Here is a 22,302-nt window from a genome sequence, read left to right on the forward strand (position 1 = left end):
GGATCCGATGACGAGAATTTTAAAGTGATTCTTCACAATTGAGAGATCGGGCTAAACTGATATCTCATTACTGATATGGCATGATATCTAAACTGATATGTAGCATGATATCTCAAAAAGTGGTGGACAGATTCGGATTAAACTTGGTCGAAATATTGGGTATGTGACAAGGAAGAATGGATTTAATTTTGGTGAAGATCTGAATCTGCATCCGGATATGGGAATTATTTAATTTTAAAAGTGATCTTCACGATTGAGAGATGAGGCTAAAAACTATATAAAGCATATTTCAGGAATTGAATTGGGCCTGAAATGTTCAATTGGATCAGTCATTGCATGGCGGAGGTATGCGCTCTATGAATGCCCTTCCAGTAAATATCTGTTTCCACCTGAAGTGCCTTCAAGTCTGAGCTGGAAACAAGTTTAAGTACAATTTCTCTCAAACACACAATATTCTCCTTTTACCTTATTATCTCACTTTTATAAGAGCCTCATTCTTCATGAGAAAACATTTAATCCAACAGTTATATTTTAGACATTTTGTCCGTGACTATATCAGGCATGAAATATGTCATTCGTATTTTTGGACGAGGTGTAAATCCGGCACTTTTTGAAAATGGCAAGAACAATAGTACAATTGAGAGAGGGGTGCCGAGTTGAGAATGTGAAAGAAAAAAAAACAGAAGGAAGACGGCGGCATTGGAATGGATGGGAAAAAAAGGTAAGGGAGGTTGAGCAGACGAGGAGGAAAGGGGGATGGAGTGAAGTGGGGAAAGAGATTTAAATTCTGCTTTGTTATATTAACACTGTTTGGTGAATGCTGACATGAGAATTTGTTTTTTGTAAAATTCTCTTTTCTTTCGAAAGTATATATTTGTTTTCCGAATGGTTTAATTGCTTGCTGCTCCCTCTTGCTTGAAACCAACAGGATGGCACAGATGTAGTGCACTTCCGTTTTACCTGTCCCGTCTCCGTTCAATTCTTGACTCAACTATAATCTGTCAGATTGGTGCTTTGCAAGCAAGAATTTTGCATCAAAAAAAGTGTTCCGTCCCTCAAATTTCGATGAGTTGTGGGTTGTAGGCCCATCATCCAGCATTGACTTCTGGTTGATGTTGAATATCCCATGATGTCGTTAAAACGAGTTGTTGAACAATGCTGACATGCTTGCTAAATTATAAATTCTTACCCTCACTAACTTGAAAAAGTCCAATCCCCAAGTTGGGGCTCAACCACCTTTCAACCAATATGAAACAAAACGGTCGATGGTCAGAGTTTGACATGCTAGAGATATCAACAACATCTCTTGTTTGTTATATTTGATAGAATATGAATATTTGATGGAATATTTGAGAGACTACGACTCAGCTCAAGAGAAGAATCATCAGTGGAGTCGGCTGTGTTGCCATTTGAAGAGAGGGGAGGAATGGAAGTAGAGCATGCACCAGTGATAAACTTAAACAAGGTGTAACCAGATTTTAGAGGGGGGAGACAAATTTGAGAGTTCAATCTAGAGGTTGGACAGATGTTGTTTTCTGGCTCTCCTCAGAGTGGACACACATTTGCTGCAGATTTTTTTTGAATACACTGTGATTGCCTTTGGTCGGATTTAAATTCCAGGAAGAGAAGGCAAGTTGTTTCAGAGTAACTGCTTCACCATAGGTTTCAGTGTATCATGGGCGTGAAGAAGGATAGGATAATTGGAGACGAGAAGGGATTAATCTGTGTATGAGACAGCAGGTTTCTCTGGAAGAATTCCCAGACTGAGACAATATCAAGGAAGTTAAAACAGGAGAGGAGTACTGAAGAGAGATAGCTGCTTGAAGTCCCTAGCAATCTGCTTCAGTGAAATGCCAGACTCGCCAGCATTGAGGCAGCTCTCTAAGAATAGCCAGGAGATGTGGACTTTCACAAGCATACAATCAGATGAACCAAATGGAGCAGAGGAAGAGCAGGAGACATTTGCGGGGAAGTTTGTCATCTCCGAGTGCAGAATGGAGGATTTTCCATTGGACGAAATCCAGGATGGAAAGTTTGCAGATTGAGTCAGTCCCATAGAGTCACAGGTGTCCTATTCTGAAGTGTCATGGCTGCTGATGGAGGTATCAACACCCAGCGAACTTGCATGGTGACAATTTGAATCACTACGTATGAGGAAGAGAGAGTTGGGTTGTCTGAGAGAGTGTTTTGTCGGTGTTGTCTGAGAGAGATGTAGATGGAGTCGTCACTGTTAATTGGACGTTCCAACACACAGATGAACAAGAGGAGGGAGCGGAGGGGAAGTTACAGCCAGAGGTACTCCTGGAGGTTGAGAAGTGAAAGTGCTTGTACATTGACAGTGAGAAATTGAGTTATTGATATAAAGTGCAACTCCTCCGCTGGGGTGTGGTTCAGGCTTATCAAATCAGAACAGCCAATAACCGGGGAGAGACAATAAATAATCAGGGACATCCTGAGGGAGGAATGATTCTGTTGAACAGATGATGTGTGGTTTGTCGGCAGTGGCCTGAATTGAGAGATCTGTCAACTTAGAATGGAGAGCTCGGATGTTCGAGGTCCAGAGAGAGAGAGAGAGAGAGAGAGAGAGAGAGAGAGAGAAAGAGAGAGAGAGAGAGAGAGAGAGAGAGAGAGAGAGAGAGAGAGAGAGAGAGAGAGAGAGAGAGAGAGAGAGAGAGAGAGAGAGAGAGAGAGAGAGAGAGAGAGAGAGAGAGAGAGAGAGAGAGAGAGAGAGAGAGAGAGAGAGAGAGAGAGAGAGAGAGAGAGAGAGAGAGAGAGAGAGAGAGAGAGAGAGAGAGAGAGAGAGAGAGAGAGAGAGAGAGAGAGAGAGAGAGAGAGAGAGAGAGAGAGAGAGAGAGAGAGAGAGAGAGAGAGAGAGAGAGAGAGAGAGAGAGAGAGAGAGAGAGAGAGAGAGAGAGAGAGAGAGAGAGAGAGAGAGAGAGAGAGAGAGAGAGAGAGAGAGAGAGAGAGAGAGAGAGAGAGAGAGAGAGAGAGAGAGAGAGAGAGAGAGAGAGAGAGAGAGAGAGAGAGAGAGAGAGAGAGAGAGAGAGAGAGAGAGAGAGAGAGAGAGAGAGAGAGAGAGAGAGAGAGAGAGAGAGAGAGAGAGAGGGGCTTTGGGGACAATATGAGGCTTTTGTGGGGTGGAGGTGTGAGGGGGAAGGTGTGGGGGAAGGTTTGAGAATGTGTGGTGTGAGGGAAGGTTTGAACATGTGAGGTGAAAGGAGGAAGGTGTGGGGGAAGGTTTGAGTGAGGTGAGAGGGGGAAGGTTTCTGGTGTTGGATGTGGGGGAAGGGTTTAGAGAGTGGGATGAGAAGGAAGCATTGAGAGGGTGTGTTGAAGATAAATGCAGAAAGAGGGGACATGAAGCTTTGAGAGCGTGGGGTGGGGGTGCATGGGTTTTCTGATTTCAAATTCTCAACTTTGACAAAGGGAAAGCAGAAAGAGCAATCAGATATTGCAGAATCTCAACAGAAATTGTTTTGTGTGGTATGTTGTTTGTGTAGTTTTGTGTGGTGTATTTTGTGTGGCGTTTATGTACTGGTGTGTTATGTAATATTAAAAAGACATAATAAGAACTGCCACTTTGTAACTGCTGGCAGTGATGCACGGGTACCAAGACGTTCCACTTTGATCGGACACCTCTCTGTTCTATTCACCCTCTCATTTGCCCAAGGTCATCTGCCATCTGCTTGGAAATCTGCTAACATCACTGCCCTGCATAAAAAAGGTGCAAAAACAGATCCCTGTAACTACAGACCAATCAGCCTTCTCCCAATCATCAGCAAGGTGATGGAATCCATCATCGCTTCAGACATGAAATCCTTCCTCTTCTCCAATGGCTTGATTTCCAATCATCAATGTGGTTTCAGACCAGGTCACTCTACCCTGGATATGCTGCTTCTGCTCTCCCATCAATGGATGGAGGTCCTCAATGCCAGACAGGAAATCCGAGCCGTATCCCTGGACATATCACGTGCTTTTGACACAGTCTGGCACCCTGCCCTACTCACCAAACTCTCTTCCCATGGTATTCAAGGCCATCTCCACTCATGGCTCGCAGACTTCCTCTCCTGTCGCAGTCAACGTGTGGCCCTAAATGGAGTTCTTTCATCCCCTCTTCCTGTGCAGGCTGGAGTTCCTCAAGGTAGCGTTCTGGGCCCTGTTCTTTTTCTGGTTTTCATCAATGATCTCTCGGACTCTCTGGAAAATCCTCTATTTCTCTTTGCCGATGACTCCACCCTCTGCCGTACCATCTGTCATCCCTCAGACCGGCAAGCAGCAGCTTCTTCGCTCACTGCAGATCTGGATAAAATCACAAACTGGTCCAACACGTGGAACATGTCTTTCAATCCAGACAAATCTCACACTCTCACTATGTCTCTTCGAAAGGACCGTTTACAAAACCCCCCCATCCAGTTTCTCAACAATCCTCTGGAAGAAGTCTTTTCTTTCAAGCTTCTGGGTCTCACTATCTGCCATGACCTTTCCTGGGAAAGTCACATTTCCAACCTCACCTCAAAAGCCAGTCGCCGACTGGGAATCCTCCGTCGTGCTAAGTCCTTCCTCGGCCCTCTTGAGCTCCTGACCACTTACAAAGCTTTTGTCCGTAGCCTGATGGAGTACTGCTCTCCCCTCTGGGCTGGTGCTCCTGCCTCCCACCTTTCTCGGCTTCACGCTGTCGAAACCAGGGCATTTAAGATCATCGGCATCTCCCGCAATGAAGCTGAGTCTTTGGGCCTCTCACTCAATCACCGCAGGTTGGTCGGTGGTCTTTCTGTCTTCTACCGACTCCTCTCCAGCCTTGCCCCCCTGCTCTCTCTGCGATTTGTCCCCACCACATTTCCACAGGGCGCTCAAGGTCCGCCAACAACCCCCTTCTGGTAAAACTACCAAAATCACGAATCACTGCTCATCTTCACTCTTTCATTCCTCTTTTTTCCTGCCTTTGGAATAAACTTCCTCACTCTATTCTTTCCCATTCTTCCCTCCAGGCTTTCAAAACAGCTGTTCACCACCACCTCTTATCTTCCCCCATCCAAATCCTCGATCTTTTCTACCCCTGATAATCCACCCAAGCCCACTTCCTTCATTTCTCCTGCTTTCCTTCCTGAAAGTCCCTGAAATGTCCATCTTCTCTTCGCCATGTTCCCCGTCCCATCCCCATCCCTCTCCCTTCCACAGTTCACCTAATGTGTCTGTTCCCCACTGTTTTGTCCCTTCCACTCCCGCCCCTCTTGTCTCATGCCTCCTTGCTGTGAGTTGTGTGTTCGCTCTCATACGAGCCTCGACCAAGGTATACAAAAAAAAACAAAAAAAAAACCTGACCCTGACCCTGACCCATGACATTTTTTTACTATTATTCAATTGAATTAAAAATGGGATTAAAATAAATTCCATTCAGATCAAAGAGAGGACCAAATAGGTGCAGTCCTGCATTGGAGTAATCAGAAGGAACCAAAAGAAGCAAAAAGAAAAGATGAAGTCATCACGAGGAACATGGACAGGATTCTCATTTCAGCTGCTTCTCCTCGATCCTCAAACACATCCAGGCACAGCCAAGTGAACCTTTTTCAAAAAAATAAAAATAGAAATAAAAAACCCACGTCAAAAAATTACGAAACTCTGGCTGCCAGACCACATGTCCGATGAAGTTGAAATTTAAAAGCTGTATTCCCCATCACGACTTGATCACAACTCTGAAGTTTCAAATCGATTCATGAAGCAGATCCAGAGAAAACATTGTTTAAGACTTTCTTTAATCCAATATGGCTGCCAAGCCAAGTGACATCAATTATTCCTTAACACTTGCACACACATGCCTTGGGGAACATTCATGTGGTTTCCCCTCAATCTTGCTGGCTTTCTGGAGAAGAAGGTTTTATATGTTTTAGGGTAAATCCAATATGGCTGCCAAACCATGTGAACGAGGATGTCAAATGTGCGAACCTTTTGTTCCTCATAGATAGGCAGTCATATGTGTAAAGTTTTGCCTCAATCTGTTCAGCCATTTCAGAAGAGATTTTTGAAGATTTTTTTAAAAACAACAACATGGCTGCCGAATCACGTGACCGATGACATCATTAAAAAAAATTGTGGACCATTTTATCCCTCAATGATCCTCAAAAATTACCATATTGATCGGACGGAGCGTTCAACATATGCAACTATGAGGTCATAACGAAGGCATTGATGATGGATGCGGAGTAAAACACAAAATTATTTGCAGACAAACAAACAAACAAAAAGAAGACATCATGCAGAGCATGTACTTGCAAAATCCATGAGACAAATTGGACCTCAAAATAATTGGTGGTTGAATTCAATGACCATATATGCAACTCCTCTTCAAAATTCAAGTCAATCGGATGAAAAATGACAATTTTAGAAATCTGGCTAATGTCGACGTTTTGGCCTGTGTTCACCTTTTGGCCGATTTTGACCTAAATAAAATACTTGCTTGCTGAATTCAATGAAATGATGTAAAAATCCTCTTCAAATTTCAAATTAATTGGATGTAAAATTGAGGATTTTGGAAATCTCACCTGTTGTGGACCTTTCGGCTATGTTGACCTTTTGACCTCAAAAACAATAAGCTTCTTCCTTCTGACAAACTCTTCATGTGGTGAAGTTTCCTGAAGATCGGTTTAATATTGTCACCTGTGGCGATTGACAGACAGACAAACAGAGAGAATAATAAAATCAGGTCAGGTCCACTTTCCGCTGGTACTCCAGGGGCCTCCATCTGGCCCTCCTCCAGGCAGATGCCTGGCCCAGCCCTATCTCCTTGATATGTTGATCAATATGCTGCAACTCTGAGGCACGTGGTCGGCCCGTTGGCCTCCTCCACACATGAGGCTCCCTCGGTGAGAGAATCTGGTGAGCAGGATCAGCATCAGGAAAATGAGCCACTTCTCCGTATACCCGCAGCTGACACTAACGGGCTACGAAGGTGACAAATCTCATTTGAGTCTCTCTCAGCAACCGCTCGTTGGACACAAAGTTTGACCAGTGAGAGCCAAGGATTCTCCGAAGAGACCTGGTACCAAGTGAATTAATCTCCATCTCAGATCCCTGGTTAGAGTCCAATTCTCACATCCGAAGAGCAAGACTGGAAGCACGAAGGACCTGAAGACTCGGACTTTCATCCTCCTGCACAGGTACCGACTGTGCCACCTCACATGATCCAGTGAATCCATGAATCCCCAGGCCCATCTAAGAAGTCTATTGACCTCTAAATCACAGCCAGCAGAGACGTGAATATCACTGCGAAGGTGAGTGAATCTCTCCGTGACCTCATCAACCTCACCTCAAACAGGTGCAGACAAGAAAGCAGCATCTAAGGTGTAATTGAAAGTCTGGATCTTACTTTTCACCCAGGAAACCTTTAATTCCAGGGGCTCCGACTCCTCAATCAGCATCTCGAGGGCCAACAAAAGGTTATCCAGAGTCTCCGCAAAGATGACTGCATCATCAGCGAAATCAAGGTCAGAGATCTTGACATTCCCAAACGATGCACCACAGCTTGATCTCTCTGACATCCTCCCTAAAATCCAGTCCATACAAGCGCTGAAAAGTGTGGGCACCAGCACATACCCCTGACAACTGGAAATAAGTCAGAGATGGTATCACCAGAACTCACAGCATTCTCAGTACCAGAGTAAAGTTCAGAGATCAGATTGATCAGATATGGTGGCACCCCCCCCCCCCCGACTATAAAAATCCTCCAGAGGGCAACCCAATTCACTGAATCAAATGCTTTGCAGAGATCAACATAGGCTGCATGCAGCCCCTGCCGAAACTCTCATCTGCATTTGGTGAGGACCCGAAGGGCAAGGATGCGGTGTATTGTTGACCTCTTTGGTGTAAAGCCTGACTGCTCTGGGTGCTGGTACTCAAGCAAATGGTGATGAAGCATCACCACTCGGTAACCGACAGCATTGTCACTCCTCGTTCGTTGTTGCAGTCCTAGCGATCTTCCTTCCCTTTCCAGAGAGGGATGACAAGGGCCTCTTCCAGTCAGTTGGGATGATGCCTGTGTTCCAGGCAGAGCACAGGTCTGTATGCAATGACATGAGTACAGCATTTCCACCAGCCTTGAGAAGTTCAGCATGGATGCCACAGATACCACTAGCTTTAGCCCATTTAAACCGATTCACAGCAGAAAGTATTTCCACAAATGAAGGTGGATCACAGTTGAATGGAGGGTCAGCAATAGGGATAGTAATACACCTGACATCCAACTCAACAGATGATGGATCAGCCTGGGGAAGCCTCTAAAAGAAACCGGCCCAGTGGGCCTTCCCATCGGAATCGTCGGTCAAATGCCCACCACCCTCCACTCTATTTGCAGTACACCGAGGGATGGGCTTGGAGGAACGCAATACGCAAATTCCCCTGTAAGCGGGACGAGAATCACTTGACCACAGTTGATGTTCTACCCCATCACAGATTCGTCTCGCATGAGCTTCCTTTTCCAACCTCAGTGCATGTACAGTTTTACGCCTCCACTCCCTGAACAGCTCAGCTCTGCCATTAAGGTTGGCCCTGCAACTCGGGTCAATGGTATCTGGTCTCCCCTGAGAGACAAAATTCTTCTTTTGTCTCTCAATTGAGAGTCAATTTTGTGTGTCAATAACAAAATTCGCTGACCAATATACTTTAAAAATCTACAATTTTGCAAGTAACAAACAAACGGACCCAAACACAATAACCTCTCCTTCGGCGAGGGTAATAAAGATCATGGGATTGGAGATTAGATCGCTTGTGAAATGTATGGAGAAACACTGTGATGTGTATGAGCGGGGATGAGGGGGTGGGGTTTTGGTGGACGAGGCGCAGAGCAGACAAACACCTTCGTAAAAGCAATAAGGGCACTCGCTGGAGTGCATACCTCTGCCACGTAATGCCTGATCCAGGAGAACATATCAGGCCCAATACATTTTTGAAATATCATGCTATACAATACTAAATCGTTTTTGGCCGTATCTCTCAATGGCGAAGAATCACTATTAAAATTTTATGATTCTCGTATCCAGATCCGGATTCCAATCTTCATCAAAATCGAATCATTTATTCCTCGTCTCACACTCAACCTGTCCACCAAGTTTCATCCGAATCTGTCCACAACTTCTTGAGATATCGTGCTTCATATCATTTTTGCCCTATCTCCCAATGGTGAAGAATCACTCAAAAAATTATCAGATCCGGATCTTCAACAAAATTGAATCGCTTCTTCTTTGACTCACACCCAACCTGTCCACCAAGTTTCATCCGAATCCGTTCACAATTTTTGAGATATCCTGCACACAAACAGACAAACAAACAGACAGAAAGGGGGAAAACGTAACCTCCTTCACTTTCGGTGGCGGAAATGAAAATTGTTTTTAAGAAGAGATATATGACGGAGTAGAGAAGAACACATGTAGCATTTGTGAACTGGAAACAAGGGTTGTATATGCATTCTCAACATGTTGTTTTTTTTTTCAACATGAAGTGTTTACATTTAATGTCGATTTCGTTTGGATAAAAGAGGAGGGGGGAGGGAAATGTGGAACCAGAAGCAGAAGGGAATTCAATAGAAATGAGAATTGTTACCCTGTGCTCGTGAAGTGAAAAGCGGGGTAAAATGATCAGTCACATCCGTGTGCCATTGATAAGTGTGCTGGAAGTGCTTTTGAACATACGTGTATTTACGTGTATGTACGTGTCTGCATTTTAAAAATCCATTTTCTCAGCAACCGTTAGTCTGATTGACACTAAATTTTCCAAAATGGTGCACGTTCCCCTGGAGAATTTTTATTCTTGATTATGATATCATAACTCACATGGTACAGGCGCTATCTTGGAAAAACCGAATTTTTTTTTAACCTCGAAAGCTCCGAAACCACTCCACAGAAATAATTACACATGGCTCATTGTCAAGTACTCCCAATGCGGAATAAGATGTGTTAACGATGACATCATCGCTGTCTTCATTATGACGTCATAATTCAACAAGTACAACGCTTGATTCGAGAAGTAATGAATATTTTTTTTCTTTGCAACAGTTGGCCCAATTGACACAAAATTTTGACCATAGGTGTGCATCCTCCTGAAGGAATTTATAATGATAATTATGACAGCAGAGATCACGTGGCACAGGTGCCATCTTGGAAAAACTGAAAAAATTTGCATCTCTATAATCTCCAAAACTGCTCCATGGAATGAATTGAAGCATGCCTCATTGTCAAGGACTCCCTCTGGGGAATACTCTTCCGGTCAAAAGTTTTAGAACACCCCCATTTTTCAGTTTTTACTGAAATTTAAGCAGTTCAAGACAAGTGAATAACCTGAAATGTTGCAAAGCTAAGCGGTAAACTGCCAGAGGTTAAAAAATTTTTTGGGATTACCAGAAATTGAAAAATAATGCAAATTTCAGAGTTGTTAAAAAAGGCCTTGACAGGGAACAAGTAATGGGTTAGCAACTGCAGCTGTTCTGCAGCAATGGAAGTAAATTAAGCCTTGAAAGTTGATGCAAACAATTCCTACAGGCGTCCCAAATTTTGTTGATTAGTTACAAACCCTCTCTCTGCACAAAAGCAGTTTTGGAACAGACTGTGTTGCTACACCCTCTGAAGCATTATTTGGACAATATTGCACTGCAGGAAGTAGCATATTGCTCTCGTAATGGTGAGAAAAAGACGATTAACAAAGGAAGACAGACAGACAATTATAACCCTTAAAAGCGTAGGTCTTTCCTTTCGAGAAATTGCAAAGAAGCCAAGGTGTCAGTGAGTACAGTTTCCTACACCATCAAAAGGCACTTGGAAACTGGAGGAAACTCTGACAGGAAGAGGTCTGGCAGAACCAAAGCCACAACACAATCAGAAGACAATTTTCTGAGGAGACTCAACAGCTTGTGTGATAGGCGGCTCACAGGACAGCAGCTTCAAGCACAGCTTAATACTGGTCGAAGTGAGGAAGTCACAGTTTCAACTGTGAAGAGAAGACTTCGAGCTGCAGGTTTGACAGGACGAGTGGCAGAAAGAAAGCCATTGCCAAGATGACAAAATAAGGACAAGAGGCTTGCCTTGGCCATGAAGCACCACCAGTGGACTAGTGAAAACTGGAAGAAGGTCTTCTGGAACGATGAATCAAAATTTGAAGTTTTCGGTTCATCATGCAGGCTTTGTGTGATGTTGCCGTCGAGTCGGCGAAAGGATGGTTCCTCAGTGTGAGACACCAACTGTCAAACATGGAAGAGGAAGCGTGATGATCTGGGGCTCTTTTGCTGGATCCAGTTGGCGACTGGCATACTGAACTAAAAGGACGACCACAGCATTTTGCAGCGCCATGCAATACCCTCTGGTCTATGCCTAGTTGGTCAAGGGTTCATCCTACAGCAAGATAACGACCCAAAACATACCCCCACGCTATGTCAGAACTACCTTAGAAGAAAAGAACTTGACGGTAGGCTTCAAATAATGGAATGGCCAGCACAGTCTCCAGACTTAAACCCCATCGAGCTGGTTTGGGATGAACTGGACAGAAGGGTGAAAGCAAAGCAGCCGACAAGTGCAACACATTTGTGGGAACTTCTGCAACAGTGTTGGGAAGAACTTTCCGAACAATATTCGATTTCGATTGGAGAAAGAATGTCACGAGTATGTTCGCCTGTTACATCTGCAAAAGGTGGCTACTTGGATGAGTCAAAAATTTAGATTAAATTTTGTTCAACAAAACGATTCCATGATTTATTTTTTATTTGCAATTGTTTGTTCGTTCTCTGCTTTACTTTCAGGGTACATTGAAACATTAAACTGCTTAAATTTCAATAAAAACTGGAAAAACGGGGGTGTTCTAAAACTTTTGACCGGTAGTGTAAGATAGGGTAATGATGATGTTATCTGTACCTTCATTAGGACATCATAATTCGACAAGTGCAACGCTTGATCTGGTCAGTATGAAAAAAAAATTCTCTGCAATTGTTGGTCCGATTGACATGAAATTTCCATGAAGGTGCGACGACTCCTGCAGAATATTTTTTTCATAATTATGACATCATACGTCAAGTGGTCAGGAGCCATCTTGTAAAAAACCGAAAAATTTTGCACCTCTCTATCTCGGATACCACTCCATGGCAAAAAGTCACACATGGCTCATTATCAAGTACCCACATGGGGAAGAAGGTATGTTTATGATGATGTCGTTGGTGCCTTCATGATGTCAGAATTTGACAAATGCAATGCTTGATCTGGTCATTTTGAAAAAAAATTCTCTGCAATTGTTGGTCCGCGTTCTTGTTGTTCTTGTTGTTCTTCTTGTGAAGAGAAAACCTTAAGGACGCGGCTCTTTTATATACAGGATCCGGAACTCCTTCAATACTCAACACCTGTACACATCCTCACATTGACGGTGCCTTTTGAGAGCATCTATCATGAACTTTTAAATATATTCGGACATTTGCTTTAAAGTTTCGACAAGTTAACGTTACTATTTAAAGATTATTCCATTTAATGTGTTGTAATTTCGTAAATACACTATTTTCTCGTCAGGAACGAGGAGCCTCCATGACGGGTCTCGCTATTGGCTCCATCAAGGCACGTGACGAAATATCGGAAGTTGTTGTTGTTATTGATATATTTATCTATTTTTTTTAATAGCCATGACGCGTTGCGAACGCTGGCTCTAAGAGAGCTTCGTGTTGTTGTTGTTGTTCTTCTTCTTCTTCTGCTGGTGAAGACAAAACCTTTCTGATGTGGCTCTTGGACACATTTGTCCTTGTTAATTATAAACATGACGTCATATGTCATGTGGAACAGGTGACATCTTGAAAAAAAAAAACGAAAAACTTTGCCGCTCGATATCACCAAAACCAGTCCATGAAAAAATATGAAACATGGCTCATGAGAATGTACTCCCCTCTGGGGAATAAGATATGGTAATTATGTCACCGTGCCTTCATTATGACATCATAATTTGACAAGTGCAACGTTGCAGCCATATTGGATCGAAGCAAAATTCTTTGAAAATCTTCCATTAAACCGCTAAATCGAGCAATGCAAAACTTCAACTAATACATCAACTATCCATGGGAAATATGGTTTGATAAAAGTGACATCATTGGTCACGAGTCTGGCAGCTGCATTGGAACAAAGAAAAAAAAAACCTTAAAAAAACATAAGAGTTGGCTTGCACCAATTCCTTCTTAAGACTGTGCAGGGTAAGTATTCTATGACAACCATCCAGTTATGGAGTGAAGAATATGTATATTTTTTGTTGTTTGTTGGTTAGTTTTGATATTTAGAAACGAGGAAAGGAAATGGTGTGGTGTTGTGGAAATGGAAGCGTGCCATCCGGGAAAATACCCAGGATAAAAGCAAGATACACTTTCTATCTGAGGGAAGGACATTCAGGCTTTGACAATATGAAACAAAAGGGCCAAAACAATGATCGCATGAACAATAAATATTGAACGGGATCAAACAACAACACTGAGCCGAATGATGCGACACGACTAATCCAGTTTGGAAAACTCAGCTTTGGTGAGGTGGAAATGCCAACTGCAGATTTGAGCAACAAGTGAAAAAAATCCCTGAACCAGAAGTTGTGTGATCCTGTCACCCATGTGTCCGCTCGACCATGTGTCCTAAAATTAAGCATGTTAATTCACCAACATATGTTTAACTATTCATGTCATTTGGCTCTGTGATTGTGATTCGTGAGTGTGCCGTCTGTTATGAGCACGATTTTCATGCATCATCCAAAAGGACGTAGTTTAACCCTCCCAATGCCCCGTGGGCTGTCCCGACAACTGGTCGCATAACAACAAATAGAGTCAAGATGGCACCCAAATAACGGGAATGATTATGAAGAATTTGGAGCAGCAGTGTTGTGAGCTCCCTTGGGATCTTTTAGTTACCGATAATTGCAGACAGAAAGCATCTCTTCTAAATAACTTTGCTGCAGCAAACTTGATAAACAATGGGAGTTTGATTATATTCCATTTCCCCCACCCCTCCCCCCACCCCCCAAATATTTCCCGAAACCCATACCTTCACATTTTCCTGCAGAAAGGTTTCCATATCCAGTGCGACATTCACACAGGTAATTTCCAATTCCATTTACACACAACGTGGTGTTCGGATCACAATCGTTGATGCTACTTTCACATTCATCAACATCTGTGCAAACCAATCCATTGCCAGCAAATCCTCCCTTGCAGGTGCAGTTATGGCCACCATCCATATTGGAACAGGTTGCATTGGAATGACAATCATTGTTCCCTTTGCATTCATCCACATCTGTATAACATGAAAGGAATTTTTTCAAAATAATGGCAGTACATTTTAATTCAGTGAATTTAGTGATTTTAACATGAAAGATACAGCATTTCCTTGTGATATGTAAAATTCCACAAGTAGTATTTTTAATGCTTGTTAAAAAAATTATTTTGAGACTGGACAAACAGTTTGCTGAGAAACAATAGGGAACTTGAACTGCAATGAGGGTCGTAAGTATAACATGGAATAACGAAATAACGAAAACATGCAATCAAAGATTGCATACCCTCATCCAGACTTGTTCAGTGTGGTTTTGTTATTCTTATTCTGTGGACATACTCACATTCCAATTGTACCATACAGACTTTGCAGACGTACTCACATTCTAATTATACACACTTTATGGAGGAACTCGGTTGAAAAATGATAACAAATCCTGATCCTGGCAACCACGAGGTAGTGACTGTGGCCTCTGTCAGTACATTCTGTGCAGACAAACAGACAAACAATCACACAAACAAACAACCAAACAAACAAAGAAGAAAGATGGAATTCTCCTTCACCCGACAGTGAGTTCCAAGACATCCACCCGCAACATCAAGGACGGTGGTCTTGAAGGCACTCCACAACTCTTCAGGATCTCGCAAAGCACCCAGACCCCCCAAATCCCCACTTGGCCTGCTTACAAACTCCTCAGCTATCCTCTCATCCTTGAGCTTGCCAACATCAAGCTGAGGCTGGGATGGTACCATTCTCCCGGATTTAAGTTGCAACTTCAGAGTTGCAACAACAAGCCTGTGGTCGGTATTGAGGAACTGAGCACTCCGGTGGACCCTGCAGTTCTGGATCATCCTCCAACAACCATCAACGATTACATGGTCATTTTACTTTGCCATACCACCAGCGTTGGAATGCCAAGTGAAGCAATGAGGATATGGGCACTGAAACCATGAACCAGCCACCCTAAGTCTACGCCTTCTTGCAAAGTCAAGGAACTTTGGTGCTCTTCTGGTACATAGTTCCAGACCCATGGGGACATACAGATGTCTCATAGCCATCCCTGTCAGTGCCAGTCGATGCATTGAAATCCCACAAGACAAGAAGAGTATCTTCCCTGGGGCACTGATCAACAACAGACTCGAGCACGGCATAGAATGCGTCCTTCACGGCGAGATCATTCGCCTCAGTCGAAGCATATCCAGAGACCAGGGAAATGACACCCAAGGAGTGATGAATCCTTCATCTCATAATACGCTCGTTGACCAGTGTAACCTCAATTATTGGAGTCAGCTTATTGGACACAGCTTCAACAACTCCTTGGGCATGGTAACCATCAGAGTGACCAGACCAATAATATTTATAACCACCCGCCATGATCTCACCGCAATCCTTTCTCCGAACCTCAGAGAGTGCTGCAATACCGATGTCCAAACATATGAGCTCAGTTGATAACAGAGACAGATGATCATCCTCTCTTAGGAGGAGGACATTGCAGGCACCCACCTGAACGGACCACCTCAGGTTAACCCAGGAGATAGCCGTCTGGTTGATGACACCTCAGCACCACCCCAGACTCAATGGTGTTAACTATTCAGACCAGAAGGGCGACAAGAGCCACTAACAAGAAGGGCCATCGATGGGTCGGCCTTCGATTACCACCGACAAATCCCTGATATGAGTAAATCAAAGCCACTCAGCACAAGTTCCAACCTATTTTCAGCACAATGGAGCTGTGGATCCCCCGGCCTCCTTTCTCAATACAAGATGATTTTAAAAGCCAATCAATAAATGTGCCGGGGTAATTTGATGTATGCCAGTAATTTTGTATATTTTACATCAAGCTGACCATGTGGATTGGTATTAAAGAAAAACTCACCCATGCAGGGATCTCCGTTGTAGCCTTTCTCACATGAGCAATTATAAGAACCAATCACGTTCAAGCATACCGAGTGATTTCCACATATATTTTGTGTTGTACATTCATCAATATCTGTTGTTGAAGAAATCCAGAACAAAAATATTCAACTCATATCATCATATTGTTCTCAGTTAAATAATCATCAACAACAAAACATGAATAAACATTCTCAGGCAGAATGAAATGATGAAACAAGAGAATCTCAGACAATTTCCTATAAAATCTGTTGAAATGTGAAATGATTGAGAGAAATTATTGAATCTCTCGTGTGTAATAAATTATTAATTCATTCACTCTGTGTGGCTTTCTTTCCACGGGATAAGCTGTTTGGGGTAAACAGTAGAGGTATCACAAAAACTTCCAACTCTGAGTGACAGATAACTGTTAAATGAATCTGATCCTGATTGAGTTAAAATAATTCAGCACATGAATCAAGCCAACACACCTTCACAGGAAATATCACCGTTTCCAACAAATCCTTCCCGGCAGGTGCAATTGTAGGTTCCATTCAGGTTGATGCAATCGGCATTTTTCACGCACAAAGTTGAATTGTCACATTCATTGATATCTGTTGGAAACAGGACACAAGCTCATAAAGCTGTCATGGATTTTCAGATTTGAAGAGCATGCAGTGAATTAAATGTTATTGTCCACAGAAGTTGAACAAACATTTGAGGGGTAGTTACTAGTTGGCAGTAATTCTGGAAATACAGATGAGGATCTCACGTGCACTTTTTTCCCCTGAATTCAACGATTACACTTTGTTTTTAAACGAATATGTTGATTGATTAATTTTAATGTTATAGGTTTCGATTAAGGCGGTATAATTGCACAGTTTTACAGTATTACTCTACAGGCAATTGTCAGTATGTTACTCCATCACAAGATTTCAGATGCACATCAGTTTGACTCATGATTCACTGACTGATTCAAAACAAACAAGTAATGTCTCCTGATTCACTAAATTAACTTGTGCCGGAGAATCATTAATTCTGAATTTGTGTATTTTGCATCTGAGGAGCTCATTTAGCCTCGCGCATTAGCAAAGGGACAGGAGAGGGTATTAAAATTGGTCTTCAGGACAGTCAATGTGTGAGTCCACATGCAGATCTACTTTCATATAGATCGTTCACCCTGAATTATCAAATAATCTCTACTCCCCGGCGAGGCTCTGTAATTGATTCAATGTTCCGTCTGATTGTTCTTGAAAAAGGCTGCGCCCGTTTTTGATTTTTCAGCGATCACAGGCCAGGCAAGAAGCTTGAGTGGAAATGGAGCAAACTTAAAGCAGACCGAACATGCTGGAATGAGCAAGTGATGCTTCGTTTTGCAAGGCGTGTTGAAGCCAAATTGATGGAGTTCCAAAAAAGGATGTAACATTTATTTACACAACACCATACATGTATCAAATGTGGCAAAATATTGTGCTCTTCAAACGGTAAGAATATGAAGCAAAGAAAAATAATGCAAGATGATCAAAAACTTTGAAGGTATTTGGAAAATCGGACCACTGGACCTGTAGCTTATCTGGGCCCTGACCTAATGCTGTCACCCAAATCTTGTAGCATTCACTGGTGGGTCTGGAGAACAAGATTTTGAAAGGAATTAACGTGATTTTCCCAAAAGTTGACTAAGTCGGCCATTTTGACACACTTCTAGTAAATTGATCCACGTGACTTCAAAAATAGAAGTCACATCCATATTCTCCCATAATGTTGAAAATCAAATTTGTTAACATTCTGAAAGGTGGGTTGAGAGAAGGTTTTGAAAGGAATTTGCGTGACCACCATTTTGACACACTTCCGGTCACGTGATCAGCATGGCCTCCGCAATTTATCATTAGGACCGTGTATTAATGTTGTGATGCAAATTTGGTCAGATTCTGACTGATGGGTCTGGAGAAGAAGAGTTTTGAAGAAATTTACTAAATCGGCCATTTTGATATACTTCAAGTAATGTGAACGGAATGAGCTTTACAATTCCTGTAACTGGTCAGGAGAGGAACGTTGATGCACAATTTCAGCCGGATAGGCCAAGCGGTTTGGCCTGAGAAGTCTAAAAAGGAGATGGACGGATGGACGGCACACGAAGATAACAATACCTTATCTGGAATATAAATTCCAAATTTAAGACGATGGGGGTTCCTGGGTGAAAACAAAGATCCAGGCCTTCAGTGACATCTTGGATGCTGTCATCTTGTCTGCACCTGTTTGTCGTGAGGATGTTGAGGACACGGAGAGATTCACTTACTTTGGCAGTGTTATTCTTGGATCCGCAGGTTGTGAGCCAGAGGTTAATAGATATCTGGGTCAGGTCTGGGGAGTCAAGGATTCACTGGATCATGGAGTGTGGTGCTATCGATACCTGTGCAGGAGGACAAAAGTCCAAATCTACAGGTCGTTGGTGCTTCCAGTGTTGTTCTCAGGATGTGACACTTGGACTCTGACAATGGATCTGAGATGAAGACTTAACTCATTTGTACCTGGTCTCTTTTGAAAATCTGAGAGAGACTCTAATGAGATTTGTAACCTGCATAGACCGTGAGCATCAGCTGCGGGTGTACGGACATACGACTTGATTTCCTGACACTGATCCTGCTTACCAGATTCTGTCAGCAAGGAGCCTCGTGAGTGGTGAAGGCCAACGGGATGACCGCTTGCCTCGAGGTTTCAGCAGGTTGACTGGCCTTTCATGGAGTTGGGGATGGGCCAAGCATATGCCTTGGGGAGAGCCAGATGGAGGCCCTTGGAGTACCGACGGAAAGTGGACGCAGCGAAGTGTTGCTCCAGCACATGCTCCCATACCTCACCGAACTGTTGACTGTTTAACTGCATGCCATGGAAGTGGGTGTTTATAGGAGAGGTAGAGGGCAGGGAAGGTGGACTTGCCATTGGCTGTACCTTGCCATGCTCAGCCGGGCAGTTATGGTGCACAAAGCAGGAGGTTATGCAGTCGTGTTTAATTTTGTCTGTGGACTGGTTTTGGAGTGAGGTCCGTGCCCTTGCCTGTTTTGATTTGGCATCTGCCTTCCCAATAGAAATAGTTCAAAGTGGGTGAGGATAGGTTATGGAGGGATGAGTGACACAGATACGAAGAGGAAGAGGTGAGGAGCGAAATAATAATGATGACGAGTAAAAACGATGAATATAAAGGGAAGGTGTTTTAAACTTCTGCTCTGCTATATTAATTCAGTTTGGTAAATGCTAACATGAGAATTTGTTTTTTTGTAAAACTCTCCTTTCTTTCAAAAGTATATATTTGTTTTCAGATGGGTTTAATCCCTTCCATTGGGACCATACTCTTTGCAGAGTATAGGTGCTGCCGAAGCAGTCTCCTTGGCTATTGAGCACAATGCTGGATGGGTCGCCACTCCAACACAGGATACCATCAAGCTAAAACTCATTTTGCCGACCTCAGGATGACAGGCAGAGTCAACCCCACCTAGTATTAATTCAACAGCTGAGTGGGATTTGAACTCAGGATGCTCAGATCCCAAGCTCACCACCCAAACCAAGAAGCCAACTTCAGGCATATATGGGATTAATTGTTTTCTGCTCCCTCTTGCTTGTAAACCAAGAGGATGGCACAGAGGTAGTGTACTTATGTTTTACCTGTCTACTCTAAGTTCAATTCTTGACTCAACTCTTATCTGTCAGATTGGTGCTTTGCAAGCAAGAATATTGCATCAAAATGTTTTCGGTCTCTCAAATGACCATGAGTTGTGGGTTATGGGCTCATCTTCCAGAATTGACTTCTGGTTGATGTTAAATATCCCGTGGTGTCTTTACAAATATGTCTGGTGTTGGTTTAATGGTTGGGTCATGGGCTTGGGATCCTAGGATCCTGAGTTCAAATCTCACTTGGCTGTTGAATCAATACCAGGGAGGGTTAAATCTGCCTGTCATCCTTCTGAGGTCGGTAAAATGAGTGCTTGCTTGCTGGTAGACTGGCGGAGTGGCGACTCATCCAGGATTGTGCCCATGAGCCAAGGAGACTGCTGAGGCAGCACCAATGCTCTGCACAGAGTGTGGTCCCAATGGATGAATTGTCTTTTCAAAGAGTTGGTGAATAATGCTGACATACTGGTCAAATTACCAATTCGTGCCCCAACTAACTCAACAAAGTCCAATTCCGAAGTTGGGGCTTGAGCACCCTTTCAACTCACGTGAAACAAAACGGTCAATGGTCACAGCTTGATATGCTGGAGGTAAGTATCAACAACATCTCTTGTTTGTTACATTTAATAGGAATGGCTTTTCGTTGAAGCAACATTGTTTTTGAATTCGTGATTCAGCATGTTTGAAATGAATTGAGGCATAATTTCAAAAGAAAACTAGAACGGGCACTCATAGAGCGCATACCTTCGCCGCCACTACTTTTTTTGTTCTTGGTATGAGTGTGGGGAACTGGTTTCAGATGAATGGTCTTATAACACAAACCACATATCTATAATGTCATGATCCCCCCCCCCGACTTTCGGGGGCTACGGACTAAACAACAATCAACTCACGTCGTTTTGGCGAGTCTTCACTCGCAAGCTCGGTGAATACAACGTTTCAACAAGAGAAGTTAATCTCGTTTGATGCTGGTTTCATGCAAATCGAATAAGAATTGACTGAGTTATGCCAAAAACCGCATATTTTTCAAGGGCGTGACCCCCCCCCCGACATTTTACCCCAACCGGTGACATGTGTTATGACGTCATTGTGTCACAAGATTGGGCATTAAATTCTGAACATTTTGTGCTGGGTTCATGTAAAACGGACAAGAATTGACCGCGTTATGACAAAAACCGCATATTTTTCAAGGTCGTGACCCCCTGACCTTTGACACCTAACCTGTAACAAGAGTATGGGCGTCATTGTGTCATATTGCATAGCACAAGATGAGGCGTTGAATTTTGAACATTTTGGCGTTAGTTGCATGCAAATTGAATAAAAATTGACCGTGTTATCGTAAAAAGACGATTTTGACCTTTTCGTGACCTTGACCTTGACCTTTGACACGAACGATCCCAAAATCTAATTGAATGCTTCCTGGCTAATAACCAGTCATCCCACCAAATTTCATGCAATTCGGTTTAATACTTTTTGAGTTATACGAATCACAAGATTACAAATAAATAAATAAATAAATAAATACACGCCGACCAAAACATAACCTTTCGCAGAATGCGAAGGTAACAATTACAAGTGATTTGTAAAATATGATTGTTTTATCAGGGATGTACGTAACTGACTGATGGACATGTGGAGGAAATCCAATAAATTGCACACCCGTTTAATTTCAAGATAAAAAGGTGAGATAATATCAGAGCTGTGCGATACTGCATTGTTCAACAGCCCAATTGATATTGAGTCAAATCCTCCATGATTCACATTGTTGCTACATTTTGGTTTTGCAGTGTAGTTTAGTAAAACAATTTATTTTTGCAATCAAGCAAAGGTTACTTTTTGGTGTACATAGTCGACGCTCGTGGAAGAGTTAGTACGAATGCACGGAACAAACTCGGGCGCAACAGGACAAATGAACAGCAGGGAGAAAGGAGGGAAACACTAACAGTAGAGACAAAGGCCAAGATCGAGAGAGGCAGACAAACAATGGGTGTGGGGAGAAATGGAGGGCAGCAGAGGATGCATGGGGTGAACAATATGGATACAGGAGGGAACTCTCAGGATGGAAAACTGGAAATTTGGAAGGGGGAGAGACTGGGCTGGAGTGGGAATTGGGGTGAATGAAGGCACAAATGATCATGGTTTTGGACTGGGGATGATCTAGCTCGATGGTGGTGAACAGCTGTCTTGGTGACCGGGAGGGAAGAATGAGATTGAAGAGGATGTGGAAGTTTATTCCACAGGTGGGAAAAATGAGGATCGAACGAGTGCAGGTGAACAGACTATCAAAAGCATGAGCTATATCCAGAGAGACGGCCCTCATTTCACGTCTGACATTGAGGGCCTCCATCCGAGTTGGGTGAGAAGAAGCAGTCTGTCGAAGGTGGAGTGAACTGATCTGAAGCGAAATTGGCGATCTGAGATTACGTTGTTTGAGAAAAGAAAATAATCCATATCAACTGCAATGATGGATACCATCACCTTGCTGATGACTGGAATTAAGCCGATAGGT

At 43.0% G+C, this 22,302-nt stretch overlaps 1 protein-coding gene across 3 annotated transcripts in view; it reads right to left on the reverse strand.

Annotated features, from left to right (window-relative positions):
• Nucleotides 1–22,302, reverse strand: part of LOC147019123 (mucin-4-like) — a 129,841-nt gene that overhangs the window by 12,318 nt on the left and 95,221 nt on the right. For 2 of the 3 annotated variants that reach the window (XM_085899993.1, XM_085899992.1), the window contains 3 exons: nt 16,622–16,744; nt 16,135–16,248; nt 14,031–14,279 (listed from right to left, as the gene is read on the reverse strand). In XM_085899993.1, the coding sequence (XP_085756119.1) occupies nt 14,031–14,279; nt 16,135–16,248; nt 16,622–16,744 (486 nt within the window). Of the gene's footprint in view, nt 1–14,030; nt 14,280–16,128; nt 16,249–16,621; nt 16,745–22,302 lie in introns of those variants that run through there. The other variant, XR_015062766.1, reaches the window with a different exon arrangement.

The sequence above is a fragment of the Eptatretus burgeri genome, chromosome 10, assembly GCF_056783735.1.
Source record: "Eptatretus burgeri isolate ZD-2024b chromosome 10, Ebu_testis_v1, whole genome shotgun sequence".
Taxonomy (NCBI): Eukaryota; Metazoa; Chordata; class Myxini; order Myxiniformes; family Myxinidae; genus Eptatretus; species Eptatretus burgeri.